This window comes from Uloborus diversus, chromosome 9, assembly GCF_026930045.1.
Source record: "Uloborus diversus isolate 005 chromosome 9, Udiv.v.3.1, whole genome shotgun sequence".
Lineage (NCBI taxonomy): Eukaryota > Metazoa > Arthropoda > Arachnida > Araneae > Uloboridae > Uloborus > Uloborus diversus.
The window spans coordinates 79,537,011-79,554,623 of NC_072739.1; the positions used below are offsets into that span (position 1 = coordinate 79,537,011).

At 32.1% G+C, this 17,613-nt stretch overlaps 1 protein-coding gene across 1 annotated transcript in view; it reads left to right on the plus strand.

Annotated features, from left to right (window-relative positions):
• The first annotated feature begins 651 nt into the window (after positions 1-651).
• The window catches only part of LOC129229554 (sorting nexin-32-like), a 33,941-nt gene continuing 16,979 nt past the window's right edge, over positions 652-17,613 (plus strand). Inside the window, exons 1-6 of the mRNA XM_054863878.1 lie at positions 652-826; positions 2,442-2,666; positions 7,174-7,272; positions 12,821-12,951; positions 14,044-14,119; positions 14,225-14,305. Of these exons, the coding sequence (XP_054719853.1) occupies positions 2,448-2,666; positions 7,174-7,272; positions 12,821-12,951; positions 14,044-14,119; positions 14,225-14,305 (606 nt within the window). The 5' untranslated portion in view covers positions 652-826; positions 2,442-2,447. The remainder of the gene's footprint in view (positions 827-2,441; positions 2,667-7,173; positions 7,273-12,820; positions 12,952-14,043; positions 14,120-14,224; positions 14,306-17,613) is intronic.

Consider the following 17,613-nt stretch of genomic DNA (forward strand, 5'->3'; position numbering starts at 1 on the left):
GGCTCGTTTCTAGTCACAAAAACAGTTAGGAACGTACCAACTTGACGCCAAAGTATGACATTTATAGGTAAAAGTATACAGTGTAAAGGTACTTTTTGGTACCAAACATTGCCGTCAAAGGTAGCTTGAGAAAACTAGTTTAATAGACACACTAAAAGAGTAAAATCATTGAAAACAAAGAAAGTGACAAAAGCAATTACTTTGTCTTAAATTGCCTTTTTCGTTCTTCAGAATTTCACTGTATAACCTTGACCATTACTAAAATGCTTCATAAAGCAAACGATGAGTACTGTTAAGTACTCAGTATAACCTTTAGCTGTAACATGTTACAAAAGCACAGGTTATAAAAAGACACAGAACTACAGAACACCTACGTTTTCGCAGCTCCCGCGCCAAATGCAAAAACATTAAGCAGTTGTCATGGAAACCAATGCTCCTGGGGGGGGGGGGAGGCAAAAAATTTTTTTTTCAATAAATTAAAGGTTTGTAATTAATTTGAGCAGAAATAGTTGCGAATAAAATATGATAAAACTCTGAAAACTTTTATGCAGGGTATCAAATTTTCGATAATGTTAAAAGTTTTATTTTTATAATGAAGTTTTGCGTGTTAATTCGTGAACGGCAGCAGCATTACAGAAACTGAAGCAGACGCAGTCATGAGAAATTAAGAAAACGCCTCCTTTTGCTTAAATCGTTGTTTTTGTTCTTCACTCCCGGATTATTCCGATTTTTAATCTTCATATATGTCTTCGTGTTAAAAAAAAAAATGTAAAATTTGGTGTTAAAGTGTACTGCTTATCACTGTTCCATCTTATTCAAAGTACAGGTATATTTCGTTACAACTGTAAAGTTTTCTATTATTAATATTTCTGCATGAGGGGAAACTGAGCTTTCTGTTTAATTATTCTTTTTTCAATCAACATATAATTACGAAAATAATTTGGTACATTCCCTGATCGTAGAGGATTTTTCCGAATTAACGTAAACCAGACTTTTTTCACTCTTTTTATGAGACATTTAGCTAGACCATGAACTTACTTTAGCAACTAAAAAACGTAATTTGATACTGAAGTTTTGTTCGCTCTGCAAAATTCTCATTTCCTTCATCAGTGCCAAAATATTTTTGTTAGTCTAGAACTAAAAATAAGCATATTTTTTCTTTGATTCATATATATCTCGTTTTTGCAATTTTTCAGATCAAGATGATCTGTTCTGTTTATGTAACAAATAGAAATTTTAATTGCGATTTTTTAAGTTACAAGCGTTTGATATTTTTGATACAGCATGTTTTTTATCCTCAATACAAATCTATTGAAGTAAAACAACTACACCCACTTAATAAATGCATTAAGTTCACAAATCTAAGGATAAGGGTGATTGCCTCCTCTTGCACCTAAATGACAGGCCTGATCTCATCCTTTTTCCAGAATGTGCTTTAATTTAATATAACTACAGTTGTCTCTGCCTACACTTAGGAACTCCATGATTTTGACAACAATAACAGGTTTAAAACATTAATGAATTACTAAGTTGGATTTATTTACCAATTTAAGTCACACATAGTGACTTTGAAAATAAAATGAATGTTCACATCTTCAATTTATATACTCTAAACTTATTATCTTGTACTTATTTACAAAATATAAATAATCTTGAAAAATCATTTATTCAGAAGCTTGCTTATTAACTGCTCTTAGTCACAATGTAGCTTAGATTCATCGGAGGGATTTTGTACACTTGTGTTTCAAGCCTTTCAATGTATTCCTCAGTTCAGCATTTGTAGAGGGTGGGTCAACATCAAGGCATTTTTTATCCGACTCATCGGATTTATTCTCTGTTTCCCTAAAAACAACCCAGCAAAACTTCTAATTTTGTTAATGTGAAAGCTGTAGTGATATTTTAATAAATTTTGTCAAAATTGAGTTATTGTTACCAGATGGTTCTTTGACATAATTTCCAGCTCCCCCCCCCCCCCCCCCCGAATCCTCCTAATTCCATACAATCCCAGTCTATGACCACCCTGTTATCATTTGCAATAAAAAATTGAAAAGATCTCATTTGGCTGATTGATATTTCGTGGAAGGTTCATTTTGGTTGATCAAGATTTTGTGAAGAGTCTGTTTTAATGAATCCCAGTTTTGTGAAGAATCCATTTCGGTGGATCGAAACTTTATGAAGGGTCTGAACGAACCTGAATCTTCTCCGGCCAGATCCCTGGAAACAAATGTTTTATAAAAGCTCATCAATGATTTTTACAGTTATTAAATTTAGGAAAATTTAATGTATAAATATTTGCATGCATTTTCATAAGTGGACTATAATATTCATTTTATTGTATGTTTCTTTGAAAAAAAAGGATAAATTAAGATATTACTAGATTTTGTTAAGTGTATAAAATGCTAATTACAACAATTAGGAATTACCATTCTTTTATTTTTCAGTCTAAAATGGATGAACCAGACAAAACTTCTTCCAACCATTGCCAAAAAAATGAAGATCAAAATTCTTCAGAACCGAACTCTCCCACCCTGGAAACAGTTTCTGGATTTTCTACGTGTTCATCACCTGTGCCTCCTGAACCATTTGAGCCTTTATTTTCTGCAAAATTTTCTGGTGCTGTGGAAAAAGATGGAGATGTGGTGAAATACACAATAAAAGTAACAAAGGTGACTTTTATAAATTTGCTTTAAATACATGATATGTGTTCTGTTCATAATTTAGTTATTTTTGATATTTAATGTGTGTAACAGTGTTGAAATTAAGAAGTTAAAGCACTGTGATGAAATTACAAATGATAATAACAATTGTTAACTCATTGAAATAATCCAAAACACAGACCAAATGAACCAAGTTATGAACAGGCTTGCTTTGATAGCCTCAAAGCAACTGTTTATTGGGTTTTTAACTATTTTTATCACTTTTATTTGTACTTTTATTTATATTGGCTAATTTTACTCAAATGGTTTGAATTCATAACATTAAACTATCTATTAAATCTCATCATGCCTAATCCTTTCATTAGAATATTCTATCTTTGAGGGTGCTTTTCTCTCTTAGGACATATACATCTCCACCCCAATCAACAGCTACGGATCACCTGGCCCTGAAGATAGAGCCTGAAATGAGATCAAAAAACCTCTAAACTTACCCTTGGGAAAAAAATGTCAGTGGAACAAGTTTATGTCGTGAACCCCTTTGTTTGGGCCCTCCTGCTATCTTTAGCGGTAGAAAGACAGAAGGGGCCTGTGTGACCTTTTTGTCGTGGTTTGTTGTTCAATAAGTCGAAAACCAACTAACTGAACAGAATGGAACTTTCCGACTTTTTATAATATGACCCCATTTGAGTGCTTCTTTGGTAATTTAGTCATTAGTCTCATAGAGGTTTAAATATTAAGCCTTATACCTAAAAAGCTGGAAGGGGCTACAGTGACAACTGAATTATCCTACAACAGAAATAGAGAAAAAATTTCTTTATCCTAACGTTCTGTAGCATGAAGAAGTGTTATTCACTCTAGTTTCACCTTTATCTTTCTAGGTACAGATGTGATATACCTCCCCCCCCCCCCTTGCATTTGGCGAAATCCCATTTTTTACACAAAATTGAAATATTTTTCTCGCCAATGAGGCAATAACTTTTTAAGCATGGCATCCCCTGGCTAAACTAACCTGTGTGCCTAAACTAACCGAAGGCAATCTTAGATCTGTTCAAACTTGTTTACTTGTTAGCGGTCCACGTTATATAGATTCCTGTTTTTTCGTGCAAGATACCTTAATAGGAAAGCTTATTTTGTGTTGGTTTAGATTCAGTAGTTGTGTTTTGATGTATAAATATTAGAAAATGCCAGTTTCTTTAAACTTGACCGCTAATTAAGAGTAAAATCCAACTTGGGGTGTGTCTTGGGAAGGCGCATTGCTTCATATGTTGTGCTTCAGACTGAGTGTTAGGATTTATACAGCAAAAACATAAGTTTTTATTTTAGAATTTGAAAAAAAAAACTCTCACTTCCGAAATTCTTTGCGTTTTTACAAAATCTTGAGGGTTTCTTGTAGTTTTTAACTTTATATTTACTGCATGTAAATTTATTTTACAAAAAAAGTACAGTTATTTTATTCTAGAAGTTAATTCTTATTGATGCCAAGAACTGTTCAAGCATATTCTGTAAACATGCATCCTTTAGATACTGAATTTCTGAAAATAAGTTGACTCTACGACTTTATAAAAATATGAAGGTGTTATTTTATGTAAACTATAGTAGATATTTTTAGTAGGTATTTTGAAAGCATTTTTGAATAGCAAATTAATGTATGGTATTTTTGTATTGTTTATGTTTGGGATGTTTTGTCGAGACATTTTTACTTTTCATACATCAAAATTTGAATAACTAAGCGTTTTTTTTTTGGCTGAAATAGGAGTATTTAGGGGATGTTTTCTGCTTTCAACATCGCATATTGAATCGCTTTGCTCTTTTTTAATCGAGTATGAGAATTGTTTTTGTTCGCCGAAATGCATGTTGGAAAATAACTTTTATTTCTATTGGTACATATTTCTTTGGTGAGCTGTGATAGTAATTTGTTAATTTAAGCATTTTAAATACCTGCTAGTAATTTTTCTTTGTGTACAAAAACTTTCTAGTTTCTGGTATGTTTGAAGCAAATAATTAGCGATGTTTTTTGCTATGGTTTTATGTTGTTTTTATATATATTGTCTTTTGAAGTACTTTGATCATGTTTTTTTATCTGAATTTTTCCTGTTGCCGCTAAAAAAGCATCTAAGAACAATGTATGACATATGTCATCATACATCGTTTTCTTGACGACGCTTTCTTAGCGCCAACAGGAAAAAGTCGCCAAGGGTGAGAGTGAAAAGTGAAGAGTCCTCAATTGGTTTATTTCTTGCTAATAATTACAGGAAACCCTTTTTTATTCACTTAATAATCAACTACATGAAAAATAAGAGTGTTAAAACTATTATCAATAACTAAGCAAACCCTTATTGGAAAGTATTTTAGAAAAAAAAAATCAGTTGTCAGGATATGACGGGTGAAAAGTGCTTCAACATTTGAATAAAACAGTTGACTGTTTGGTGATATTTTGATGGTTGAAATTGTAACCCTAACTCCAGTGGATTAACTCTAAACTCTAGTACAGCGTTTCTTAATTTTTTTTAATCAGTGGAACCCTTTTAAGTGCTCGCTTTTTTCGTGGAACCCTTAGTTTTTTGTCAATAGTTTGCAGTGGCGTAGTCAAGGTTCTGTTTGAGAGGGAGCCCAGGTTGTTATCTCAAAGAGATTATCACATTAACTATTTGTTGTTAAATTGATAATTAAATAGACTTCATATAGATCATAGTAATTATTGCTAACTGCTAATTATTATTTATTATTATAAAGCACCAAAACACTCCTATTTGCATAGGTTGCTGGTGCCCAAAAAAGGGGGGGGGTGTCAAAGGAGTTGCGGGGGCAGCAGGTTTGGTGGGCGACACACCCTGAAAGCTAAATTTTTTCTTCAAAAATTGGACAGTTGAATTTTTACGTCATGATTAATGAATTGACCTTCTTCCAGAAATTTGAGAAACGAACTCAAAAAGCAGGACCAGATGGTGACAGAAGATTTCGTCCTAAAAAATCAAAGTTCTGTTTTAATTTTTACCAAATAATAACATGAAAAAAGCATAAAACAAGCACTTATTAAGTCAGTTCTTTCCTTAAACATGTGAATAGATTATCACTATCATTTTTCATTCGACCCTTAGTTTTAAACTTAGAAAAGAGGAGGGGGCAAGGTCCCTTTACTGTTGAAAGTGAGAGGGCAATTGCCCCCTCGTATGAGCCGCCTGTGCCTACTTGTGATTCTGAGTATTTTAAAAACGTAACATCAGAATTTATGCTTGAGTTATATGATTGAAATATTTTCTTAGTTAGGAAAAGAAATACTGATGTGTTTTACCTACAATAGTGTTAATAATTCACTAAAATTTACAAAGAAAAAGTTTTTAAAACTTAAAAACTAAAATGTCTTTTATTTTACAACAATTTTTAAAGTTATTTATAAAGGTTTTAAAGTCACTGTATGTTATATGCTGACTTAAAGTGGTCCTCACTCGTTAAATGTTAAAATTGTGCTTTCAACTGCTTACATAAATACTGGGAGAGTGGCTAGTATTAATTGTAGAATATTTAAAATTTACGTCAAAAAATCGTAATTTTAGGTAATATTTGGTGATGATGCAGGAAAGGGAATTTGGGGTATCCTTCGGTAAGTTTTTCAACATCGAAGTCACTTTTAAACTATCTTTGGTGATACTAGGGGGTCAGTAGTTTCTTCCGGGATTTTTTCGAAATTGAAGTGTTTAAAAGTGAGAATCAGGTGCTTTATGACTGATCTTGGAAAAATTTCAAAGTTGAATCTTAAGGCACAATTTCAGGCAAAAAATAAAATTATTCCTGTCGTAACCCTGATGGGTAATAAAAAGCTCAGATTAGTATACGAAAGTAAAAGTAAACTAGTTTTTCATTTTGGGAAAGCGTTTTTATCAATTTTTTTAGTGAGAAATTTGAAAGATGTGGAATGAAAACATACAAGTCTCATGGAACCCCTGAGAGAGCTTCGTGGAACCCTGGGGTTCCATGGAATACAATTTAAGAAACACTGATCTAGTAGATAGCTTTAAGTGTTGATCATTTTTTCGTTTGTTCATTCTCCTAAGACTAGTCTTACCAGTAAAGCAGTTAAGTTACCTGATCTAGTTCAGCCTTATCAAAGCAAAGCATTTCCCTGCATGTCAAATATTACCAAATTATTATGCTATGACGCAAGTTTTATTGTTGCATCAGAGCGTTGCTTGATCAGTGAATTTGCTATTATATATATATGAGGATGAGAAAAAAAAGGGTGTTTTTTCCTCTCTCTTAATTTTAGTTTTTCACACCAATAATTCAAAACTACATTAGATAAATCAAACTATTAATTTCTCTATTGAATCTGTAATTTTATTATAAACTATTGTTTGATAATGAATTTTTAAACTATTACGGTTATGATGTCGCTCCGGCTATAACTACACTTTGTTGACGGTCCCAAACGTGATGAGATAACGAGGTTTGACTGTTTTATGGTTAAATTTAAAATATTGTATTGTTGATTAAACAGTCTTGATCTTTTTTTCTCCAGGAAGCTGATCAAACACAGTATATAATAAACAGGCAATATGAAGATTTTGAATGGCTTGAACATTGTTTATTGACTTCAAATCCTCTACCTGGTCTCATTGTATGTAAATTGTTTTATTTATTTATTTATTTATTTATTTATTTTTTCGTCTTGACAAAGTTGTAATTTTTTACCTTCTTACTTTGAATTTTAAAGTATTTCTGCAGCAATCGTGTAGTATTCTACTTAAAATAACATTCTTTTATGATCATGTTTCAAAACAAATTATTCTTGAGTTATTATTTAAAATAAAAAAAAAATGTAGTATCAATTTCCAAATTTCAGATCCTGCCACATTTCTGAACACCAAATTTCGGATCCTATATTGGCTCACTTTAAGAAATCCTCACTTAAATTTTAAAAGTTCCTTTTACTCTCAAACTTTTGTCACTAAATGTATTCATATAAAACTGGGGTCTCTAAACGATGACCCGCTAATCTCTTAACCCTGGCCCACAGCAGCGAGACAGATTTTAACTCGGCAAATTTCCCAAGTCATAATTACTAAGTATCTTTAATTCAACTGGTCAGGATTTCTTACATACAGTAGACCTTCATTTTACACGGTTTTTGTTCCTCGGATTTGATTATACATGGTTTAAGGTTTGACACCTTTATTGTATTTTACGCTCATTAGTTTTGATTTTACGCGGATGCGGCATTGTAAACAAACAAAAATTTCTCCTTTCAAATCCAAGCTTCGGAGATTGCAGATAACACAAAATAAATTGCATTTTGGCATGCTAATTAGCGAGTTTGGGCCACTCGCTAATTAGCATGCCAAAATGCAATTGGACATGCAATGGAGACATATTTTGGGATTGGTTCTAAAGCTCATTCCAGAGGTTAAGTTATTAAAAGCATGCAATTCAGAACTCATTGGAAGAAGAGCTTTTAGAAGTGGAGTTAAAGAGAAGTTAAAGGAGAGTAAAACCAACTAGGTTGCAGGCACGGATGATACACAACCAAAAGCTTTCACATTGAAAATTTTAAGCCTTTCCTTGCCAATGGCAAATGATCTTTCTGATTTGTTAGTAAAAGAAGATCTCGTCATGGAAGTGACGCGAGTGATCATGAATGCGTTAATGCATCACAAAGGACTACAGAGAAATGTCAAAAGACTACCATAACCAGCTTTTTTTATACACACAAAGTTAATTCATGTTTCCTTTATGCATGTTGTGCCTAGGTATTGGTGCATGTACACATTATCACTTGAATGAAGTATTTTTTAAATCTATGGAACATAAACCATATTTCAACACTTACATTAAGTCTTAATTTACGCGGTTTTGGTTTACGCAGTATTTCCATGGAGCATAACCCCCGCTTAAAAATGGATAGGTACTGAAGAAAAATATTGAAGAATATTCTTATGTCAATAAGGAACTTAATAAGGTTATGTAACATGTTTCTAACAGCCAGTGAATTATTTTTTTTTTTTCAAGAATAATAACTTTTTTTCATTAATAAATTTCAATGTCATGGAGTTGGTAGCTACTGAGATGAACCAATTTTTTATTTTAACCAAATCAAATACAAATATAAATGACAACTAGCAACGGCTAGAGTGGTCATAATTAGTTTTAGTCCCCAACGAAGATAAATGGCCTTTTTAAAGCTATCTTACTCATTACAGCCTCTTCTGGTAAGCTCTTCCAAGTGCAAATAACTCTACTAAAGTAATAACTTCTTTATTTCTGAATTAGCCTGAGATTTGAATAGCTGAAAACGATGATCCCTCTTCCTGCTTTCCGTGCAAAAATTTAACCCGTTAACATCTTTATTGATAAATTTAAACAACTGAATCATGTCCTCTCCTAACACTATTCTAAAGGCTATACAAGTACAAATACAAAAGTGACGACTAGCAACAGGCTCTGAGCCCAGCTAGGTTGGTCCTAGTCAATTTTCAATCTGCAGTGAAGATCAATGGCCCTCTTAAAACTATCTACTCCCTTGCTCATTACCACCTCTTCCGGTAAGCTGTTCCAATGTTCCATAACTCTGCTAAAATAATAATTTTTCCTAATATCCATGTTAGCCTGAGATTTAAATAGCTTAAAGCAATGACCCCTTGTCCTGTTTCCAGTGGTAAACTTTAGCCTGTAACATCTTTCATTTTAATAAATTTAAGCAACTGAATCATGTCTCCTTGGATCTGAAATCCCCTTGGGGTGGTGGGGGATCCCCTTGGAACTGAATCATGTTCTTTGCTCAAGACTGTACATTTTTAGCATTCTCAGGGCTCCCAAATGGTCCGCTTTTCCCCGCCAAAGTCCGTTTTTTATGGTGAAGTCCGCTTTAGACAGCTTTTTAACATTTTGGTCCGATTAGTCCGCTTTTATATTGTTTTTACTTGAATATCAGATTGTAAAAGTTTTTCATTTCATTAAAAATTACTGTACATCCAAACACGCCGCCGCAGCGCGTGTTAAACAAGGTTCGTACGCCCATGAAAAACCTTGAAAAGTTCTTGGGGGGGGGGGGGGGGGGAGAGGTCATTTTCAAGTGCTTGAAAACCTTGAAAAAGTATGAAAAGTTTCTTTATTACTTGAATTCTTTCAAAAATCATTGGATTGTGCTTGTAATTCTTTTAAAAATATTTCATTAGTGCAATTATCTGAACATATATATTCGATATGATTTATCGCGAAAAATTGCTTTCATGTTTGAGGTTTCAATCCTTTTGCATCTTGTTAATATTTTGATGCTTTTTACAATCCAAAGTGATTTTAGCATGTGCTTACCTTAGCTTAGCTTATTTTTCGTTTAATTTCAATAATTAACGAATGAATTATTTTGGAAACCATGGTAACATTGAACTTACTCGGACTTCGCAGAAAAATGCTTCTCCCGTTTGAAATTTCAATCCTTTTGCACCTTGTAAACATTTTGATGTTTTTGACAATTGGAAGTTGTTTTGACATATGCTACTTTAGATTATCTTATTTTTCATTTAATTTCAATAATTAACGAAGGAATTATTTTGGAAACCATGGTAATATTGAACTTACTCGGACTTTGCCTAAAATTGCTTTTAGTGTTTGAAATTTCAATCTTTTTGAATCATGTAAATATTAAAGTATTTTGCCCAGTCTAATGTTATTTTCCCATATGCCACCTTAAACTAGCATGTTTTATGTTTAAATTTAGTAGAAAATAAATAAATTTATTTTATGGGAAACATGCCGACATTGAACTTGGTTCGTGAAAATTTGCTTCTCTGAGCTTTCAATTGTTTTGCATCTTATTGATATTTTTATATTTATGGGAATTAGAAGTTATTTTGACATGCTACGTCAGATTAACTCGATTTAATTTTTATTAAATAACTAAAAAATTAATTATTTTTGTGTTGTTTAATTCAAATTTATTCAGTTTTCCAAACTTAATTTTGGTTATTGTTAGCTTATTTTCGGTTATTACTGTTTTTTTGTGGGTGGGGTGGGGGGACATTAAATTTAAACAATTGAGCACATAGCATTTTAAAGTAGCGTTTGTATATGAAACACAGTTGAATTATGTAATTTTATGAAGTTGAATTTGTGTTCATCATTTCATTGTCATGATGCCTGCTAAAGGGGAGAATTTGTTTTTTCCTCCCATGAAAGTTCAAAGCACTCATGGCCCTTCATTCATGGAGTATTTTTTTTTAATGTAAGTTTTATAATTCTTGAAAATATACTTTGAATATGAAAATAGCAAAACTAAGCCTCATGTGATCTGCTTCTTCTTGTGATTGAGCATTTCAGACATTTTTAGGAAAACTTTCAATACAGTAGATCTGTTTGGTGTGTGATAAATTCATATCGGTTGGGAAGGGATGTAATGCTATTAAGAAGCAGTACAAGACAGAAAAACACAAAAATAATTTTAAACTAAAGAAAGATGAAGCACAGCTTCATCTAAGATAAACAAATACCTTTGTGCTGAACACTAAAGTAAGAAAAACAACATTAAAAAAAAGTACAAATTTGCCAATTACAGCAGATACGTGTTTCGGCGTTACAGGGAACGCCTTTTTCAATGCAAAAAGTAATGAGCTTATGGATGAAAAGGCATCCGACAACATCCATAAGCTCATTACTTTTCGCATTGAAAAAGGCGTTCCCTGTAACGCCGAAACACGTATCTGCTGTAATTGGCAAATTTGTGCTTTTTTTAACGTTGTTTTTCTTACTTTACAGCTTCATCTATCCTTCAGTGAGACTTGGTTCAATTCAAAATGTATCATCACGCCTATTTAGTTCTAAGGAGGCTGCCTTAAGTGCTGAGCTAAGTTCCTCCCCTCCCTCCCTCCCTCCCATCCAAATGTTTGTGTAAATAATATTATTATTCAATGGATAGAAAGATCAGTTGTGCAGAAGGGGATAAAGGAATTGTATCATTAAAAATCATTATTATGGTTAATTAACAAATTATCTTCACGGGTTTAGCCAGCAGGCAGCTAATTTGCCTTTTGGTGCTTCCTTGGGTTTAAATGAATGGTCCTCCCAAAGTCCTCTTTTAATCCTAACTGGTCCTCTTTAGTCCTCTTTTTGATTGAAAATGGTCCTCTTTTACCCTTTTCTAAAGCTAAAATGTGTTGGGAGCCCTGCATTCTAAGCCTGGAATCATAGTCTAAATGAGAAAGTTCATTTATTAGCCTTGTAGCCCGCCTTTGAACCCTTTCCAATACATTAATATCTTTCTTAAGATAAGGAGACCAAAACTGAACAGCATACTCCAAATGAGGTCTTACCAAACTTCTATATAAGGGCGAAAGAACTTCTTCAGATTTGTTTGAAATAGATCTATTGATAACCCCAAGCATCTTATTGGCTTTGTTACTAGCTATGCTGCACTGTTGACTAAACTTTAAATCCTGACTTATTAAGACGCCCAGATCAGTAACTTTTTCTGCCTGGCTAATGACTAAACCTTACAAATAATAACTTGTACACTTATTTCCATGCCCTAAATGTAGCACTTGACATTTCCCAACATTAACAGCCATACCCCATTTATCAGCCCACTCCGTAATATGATCTAGATCCTCTTGCAGGTGATTTGCTTGTTCTTCATTTCTACAATCCCCATAACTTTGACATCATCAGCAAAACAATTCATGTCCCCAGAAATACTTCTTAATGAACGTTAGCTTTGACGCTAAAAAAGGAAATCGTTGTATTTTTTCGTGCTAATGAATCTGACATCTAGCAGATAAGAACTGAAGATTTGATGTCAAATTAAAAACTTGTTTTAAATTTAAACTGCCATAACAATGCTTATTTTAAAATGTAATATTTACGCATGTTAATTAGTATTTAGGCAAAAATTTGCCTGTGATGCTGGAACAGACAAACCAACTACTTGGTTTGTCTGCTGATTAGGCAGTGTACCCTATACCAACCAAATATTTGGTGCATCCCTACTAAAACAATTTTTAAATCATCACCAGCACTTTCTTGACTAATTTCATGTTGACAAACATAGTTGTTACTTGATGTTTGAGTTATAAAACATAAAGAACGTGACTTCAATTTCATCCCTAAGGTTTGATACTATTGTTAAATCATTACAGCAATATATTTGCTCATATAAATTTCTTTTTAAACGTTTTTAGATTCCTCCATTGCCACCTAAACCTGCGATAACATCAGAAATGGCTGAAGCAAAATCTAAAAAACAGTTAGGAAATGATACAAAAACTCTCATTGGAGACCAGTTCAACAAGGATTGTTTACAACTGGAACAGTAAGAATTGATTATTTGCTTATAATCTGTCCATTTTCAGCGGTTTAAAACCCAAATATTCCTCTGAATAACTTTAAAAGATTAACATGACCACTGGCTCTACCTTCTGTGCAAAAAATTTCATCTTAACTAATTAAAACAAGTGAATCATCTGCTTTACTCAAGACGGAAAATATCAAAAAAATGTTAAGCCTAGAATCATTATCTAAATATAAAAGTTTACTTACTTACCTGATACAGCTCCTTCGAACCCTTTCTAATAAAATACAACCTTTCTTTAAAATAGATAATTAGACCAAAACTAAATGGCACACTCTGAATGAGATTTTGCTCAATATCTGTATTATGACAGAACTTCCTTGTTTTAACTTCCTTCCTAATTTTTTAGCTCTCAAAAAACAAATTAGAATTTACTAATCATAATAATGTAAGTTTATATATTAATTGTTTCTGTTACCATCTGGAAAAGGATTGCAACTAGCTTAGCCCAACATGCAACCAACTTAATGTGTGTGTCCCAAGAAATTAGGCTTAGGACATTCTTTTATTCTTTTAAAATTATTTTTGATCATCAAGCATTTGGATTTAGTTATTTTTTTTTAAGTAAATCACATAGGCGAATGCAAAATAATGCAGAAATTATTCTCCCTCTTTGATTTTGTGGATTACATAAAGCAGTTAGCTTTATTCGAGCATTTTAGAGTGATTATGATCAGAGAGTAACAGATACTAAATTCTTAAGAGCCAGGAAAAATTTGATGTGCCAGACAAATTATTTCAGTGTAATATGGCTTCTGAAAAATTCTGATTTTGAAAAAATTAATTGCCTCTAGGTTTTTTTTTAGTTGCCTTGCCGAACTGGCACCCAAGCTTTGTCGGACCCTTATTATTATCATAAAGAGTTTAAATTAAGAGACTTAAAATACCCAAATGTATTTAGTAAAGTCTAATTTAAGTGTAGGAGATGCATTTAAAACCTAAAATTTACAAGTTATGTATCTATCTATATATGTAATCCCTCCCCCCAAATTTTTAAAACTTCTATGATAGTTTTAACTGTTTAGATTATATTGCAAATCAATCTCTTTTCAGGTATTTACGTCTTCTACTTTCTCATTGCTTATTTGGGAAAGATGAAGCATTAGAAAAATTTTTAACTGAGAAAGAAGTAAGTCTTATAAAAAATATATAATGAACTTAGGTCAAACTTCTGTGTTTCTTTTTGATTTTAATGTTGAAAAAATTTTTGTAATTCGAACTTAATAATTTTCAGCCTCCACCTAGAGCTAAAGTTAAACGAGGTATTTTCTCAAGAATATCTGAATCTTTTGAAGGAAGGAAAAGTACCCATCGGGTGAGTGTGAAATCAAAATTGAAGCTATACATTTTTTAGTTGAAGTGTTTATATTTTTTTTGAACCCTCCAATATTTTGGAAGCTGATAAATAATTACTAAGAACAGACTAACTAGAAAGATTTTTAAATGGATTCTAGCAGATGGGTATTTTAGATTTCTCTTTGTGTTCTAAAAGAACATAATGTGTATACGGTAGTTAAATCTGATCTCTCTTTATACTTTGCTAGGCTGGTGTCACCTTTGAAAATGAATAATTCCAGACCATAGCTAGACTAATAATGGAAGACCACTCTGCCATTTGTACCAAGTCACAACTTTTGATGGTCAGAAGGATGTAATAAATATGGTAAATTGTTAAAATGTTGATGCATGATATTAACTTTTGCATGCTTGTATTTTGGCTGTGTGCCTCTTTCATGGTTGCTTATTTTCCATGGTTGTATGGTTATTTATTTCTAATTTTTCAAACATTACCATCCTTTGTCTGACTTCTATGCGTGTGTAAAGCTTCAGCTTCCAGCATTTTGGTGGGTCCTTGATTTCATAGTCCCATTGCAACAATGTGATAAATGCAAAAGAACTGTGCTTGCTTCTGCTTCTTTCACTATTATTCTGCAATTTCTTTTATTAAATGCAATATATATTACAGTACCCGTGGCTTATTAAGATCACATTCGTTCTGAGGACATTTGATTTTATAAAGCTGCTGATTTCATTAACCGGCATACATCTACATTTAAAAAAATGAAAGGTTTTGAAGTTTAAATACTCTAAAAATGAATTCATTTACTTCATTTATTTCTGTTTTAAGTATTTCAAAATAGTTATCACTTTAACTAAACACAAAGTACATTTTTTTGTTATTTGCACAAGGATCTTACAGTATACTGCCATGTGCAGGTAAACAGCAGTATCTGTAGAATTGAGTTTTTAAGATATTTGAAGAAACGCATTTTGGATTCAATGCTAACAGTAGGGAAATGTTGGAATTAGATGTCTTTATCGTGCTTTTTTTCAGCGGAAACCAAATAAGCAAGCTTGTACAATAAAGATAACGTACAATAGATGACAAAAGTGCAAAAAAATTTAAGATTTACAATTACTACCCTTTACCTGCACATGGCAGTATAGGCGTATTGTTGTTTGCTTAACAGAATTAGGAGAGCAAAGATTCAATATCGTTTGAGAGTTTACAAAGTGTTTTGTAACGTACAACATTATATTTTCCTCCTTGCTCTAAAGTGCATCTTACATTATCAAAAGCTTTTCTGACATCTACTGAAGAGGCAAATTTGACTCTGAGATTTCCTCATCTTCTGAGACCGATTCCTTCATTTCTTGGTGCTTCTTTAACAATTTTTTACCTATGGTGTCCACAAGTTTGATTTTATAAAATGGTGATAGTGATTTTATTACAAGAAAAATTTAACATGTTTTGGTATTGCAATGATTCTGTTCTTCCAGATTTGATTTTAAAAAGCAGCTGATTTTATTATCCAGTGATTTTATTAGTGGCGGGTACTGTATTTTGTGTGTAGATTTTGCATTTAAATTGTTTCTAATCACAGAAAAATATTAATATGACTTTTGCTTGTAAGAAGAGGTGCATGGTGCCATTCATTTAAAGCACATTAAACTTTCCTAACTGCTTTATAAAACTACACTACATGTAAAGTCTTTGTGTTTAAATTTCATTGTAGGAGAAAATATTCCTATAGATTAAATTATAGCAATTGAACTCAGTAGAAACTGAAGCATTGAATAGTTTCAAACATTTACATAGAAAGTTTATTTACGAGGAATAAAGATGATAGACCTAATTTTTATGAAGGTTAGTAAGACCTGATTTGGAGTATGTTCAGTTTTGGTCTTCTTATCTCAAGAAAGATTTTTTTTAAGAAAGAGTTCAAAAGTAGGCTACTAGGATTGCAAAAGGACTTTCAGATTTAGATACCAGGCTGAACAGGGTTGATATGTAAGGGTGCAAAGGAGAGCCAGAGGGGACATTATTCAGTTTTTTAAATTTATGAAAATGAAGGATTTTGATGGACTAAATTTTTGCTCGAAATGCAGGACAAGAGATCATTGTTTTAACCCTTCCGGCGAGGTAGTCACAAAGAGGACACCAGTTAAAATTTTCTTAGAAAAAAATTATTCTCTTTAAAACCACAAAAATTGCTGCAGAGGAAGTATTTTCTTCTCTTTAATGGGAGACCATAGATAGTAGCATTATAAAAATGGCTTTTTCTGATGCCTCAATTTCTTGTTCAAATGTCCCAATTTTTGAACAAAAAGTAGGAATTTTTGTAAAATTTTAAATGTTTTAATTTGTACTGAAACAGTGAACCATTTTTCTTAATTACAATATTGTAAAAGATTGAAATTCATTTTTGAATGGATAAACATGATTTTTTCCTGCTCTAGATGGGTAGTGTCAACAAATGGGGACACCTCCCACTGAAAAAAAAAAAGCATTTAGTTGTAAAATCTATGCCCAGATGGTCAATTAGACCCACTCATAGTTGTAAACACGAACAGCTTACCAGAAGGAACTAATGAGCAAGGGGGTGGATAGCACTAAGAAAGCCATTGATTCTCACTGGGGATTAATAAATTAACTCAGACCAGTCTAGCTGGGCCCAGAGCCTGTTGCTTGTTATCACTTTTGTATTTGTATCGAGGCATACTTAAATATTGCAGTTATATAAAATAAAATTCTGAATGAATTTGAAATATTACAGTCACATGACAACAAAGACATTCCTATACAATCTATAAACAGTCTATAACTTTTTCAATAATTTTAATAGCTTTTCGGAAATATCAATTTTTTCAGGCTGAGTTGAAAGAAAATAGATACTACAATTTTATTTTTTTAGCTTGCAATATCTAGGAGTATATTTTTAAACTTCTGTGAAAACTTTGTTCTTTACTTGCACAATTTTATGTTGTAGGATTAGACTGAAGTTTTCTCATTAAAATTAATGTACAAGTATTTATTTCAACATTCGGACAAAAATAATCTAGAAAATATTATAAAATATTTGGAATTCATAAACTGTAAAGATTTTTTTTTAGTGCATGACCATAAACTGTCTTTAAACATAATTTTTTTTTATTGTTAAAATATTATTGTTATTATTAATAACAATAATATTTAACAATAATACCAATAATATTATTGGTATTATTGTTATTATTAAAATTTTGAAATCTTATTACAAATTAAAAATAAAGCCAAATAACTTCTAAACTGATTTTAAGCTCTATTGTTACAGTATATGTACATCTTTCTGAGTTAGAATT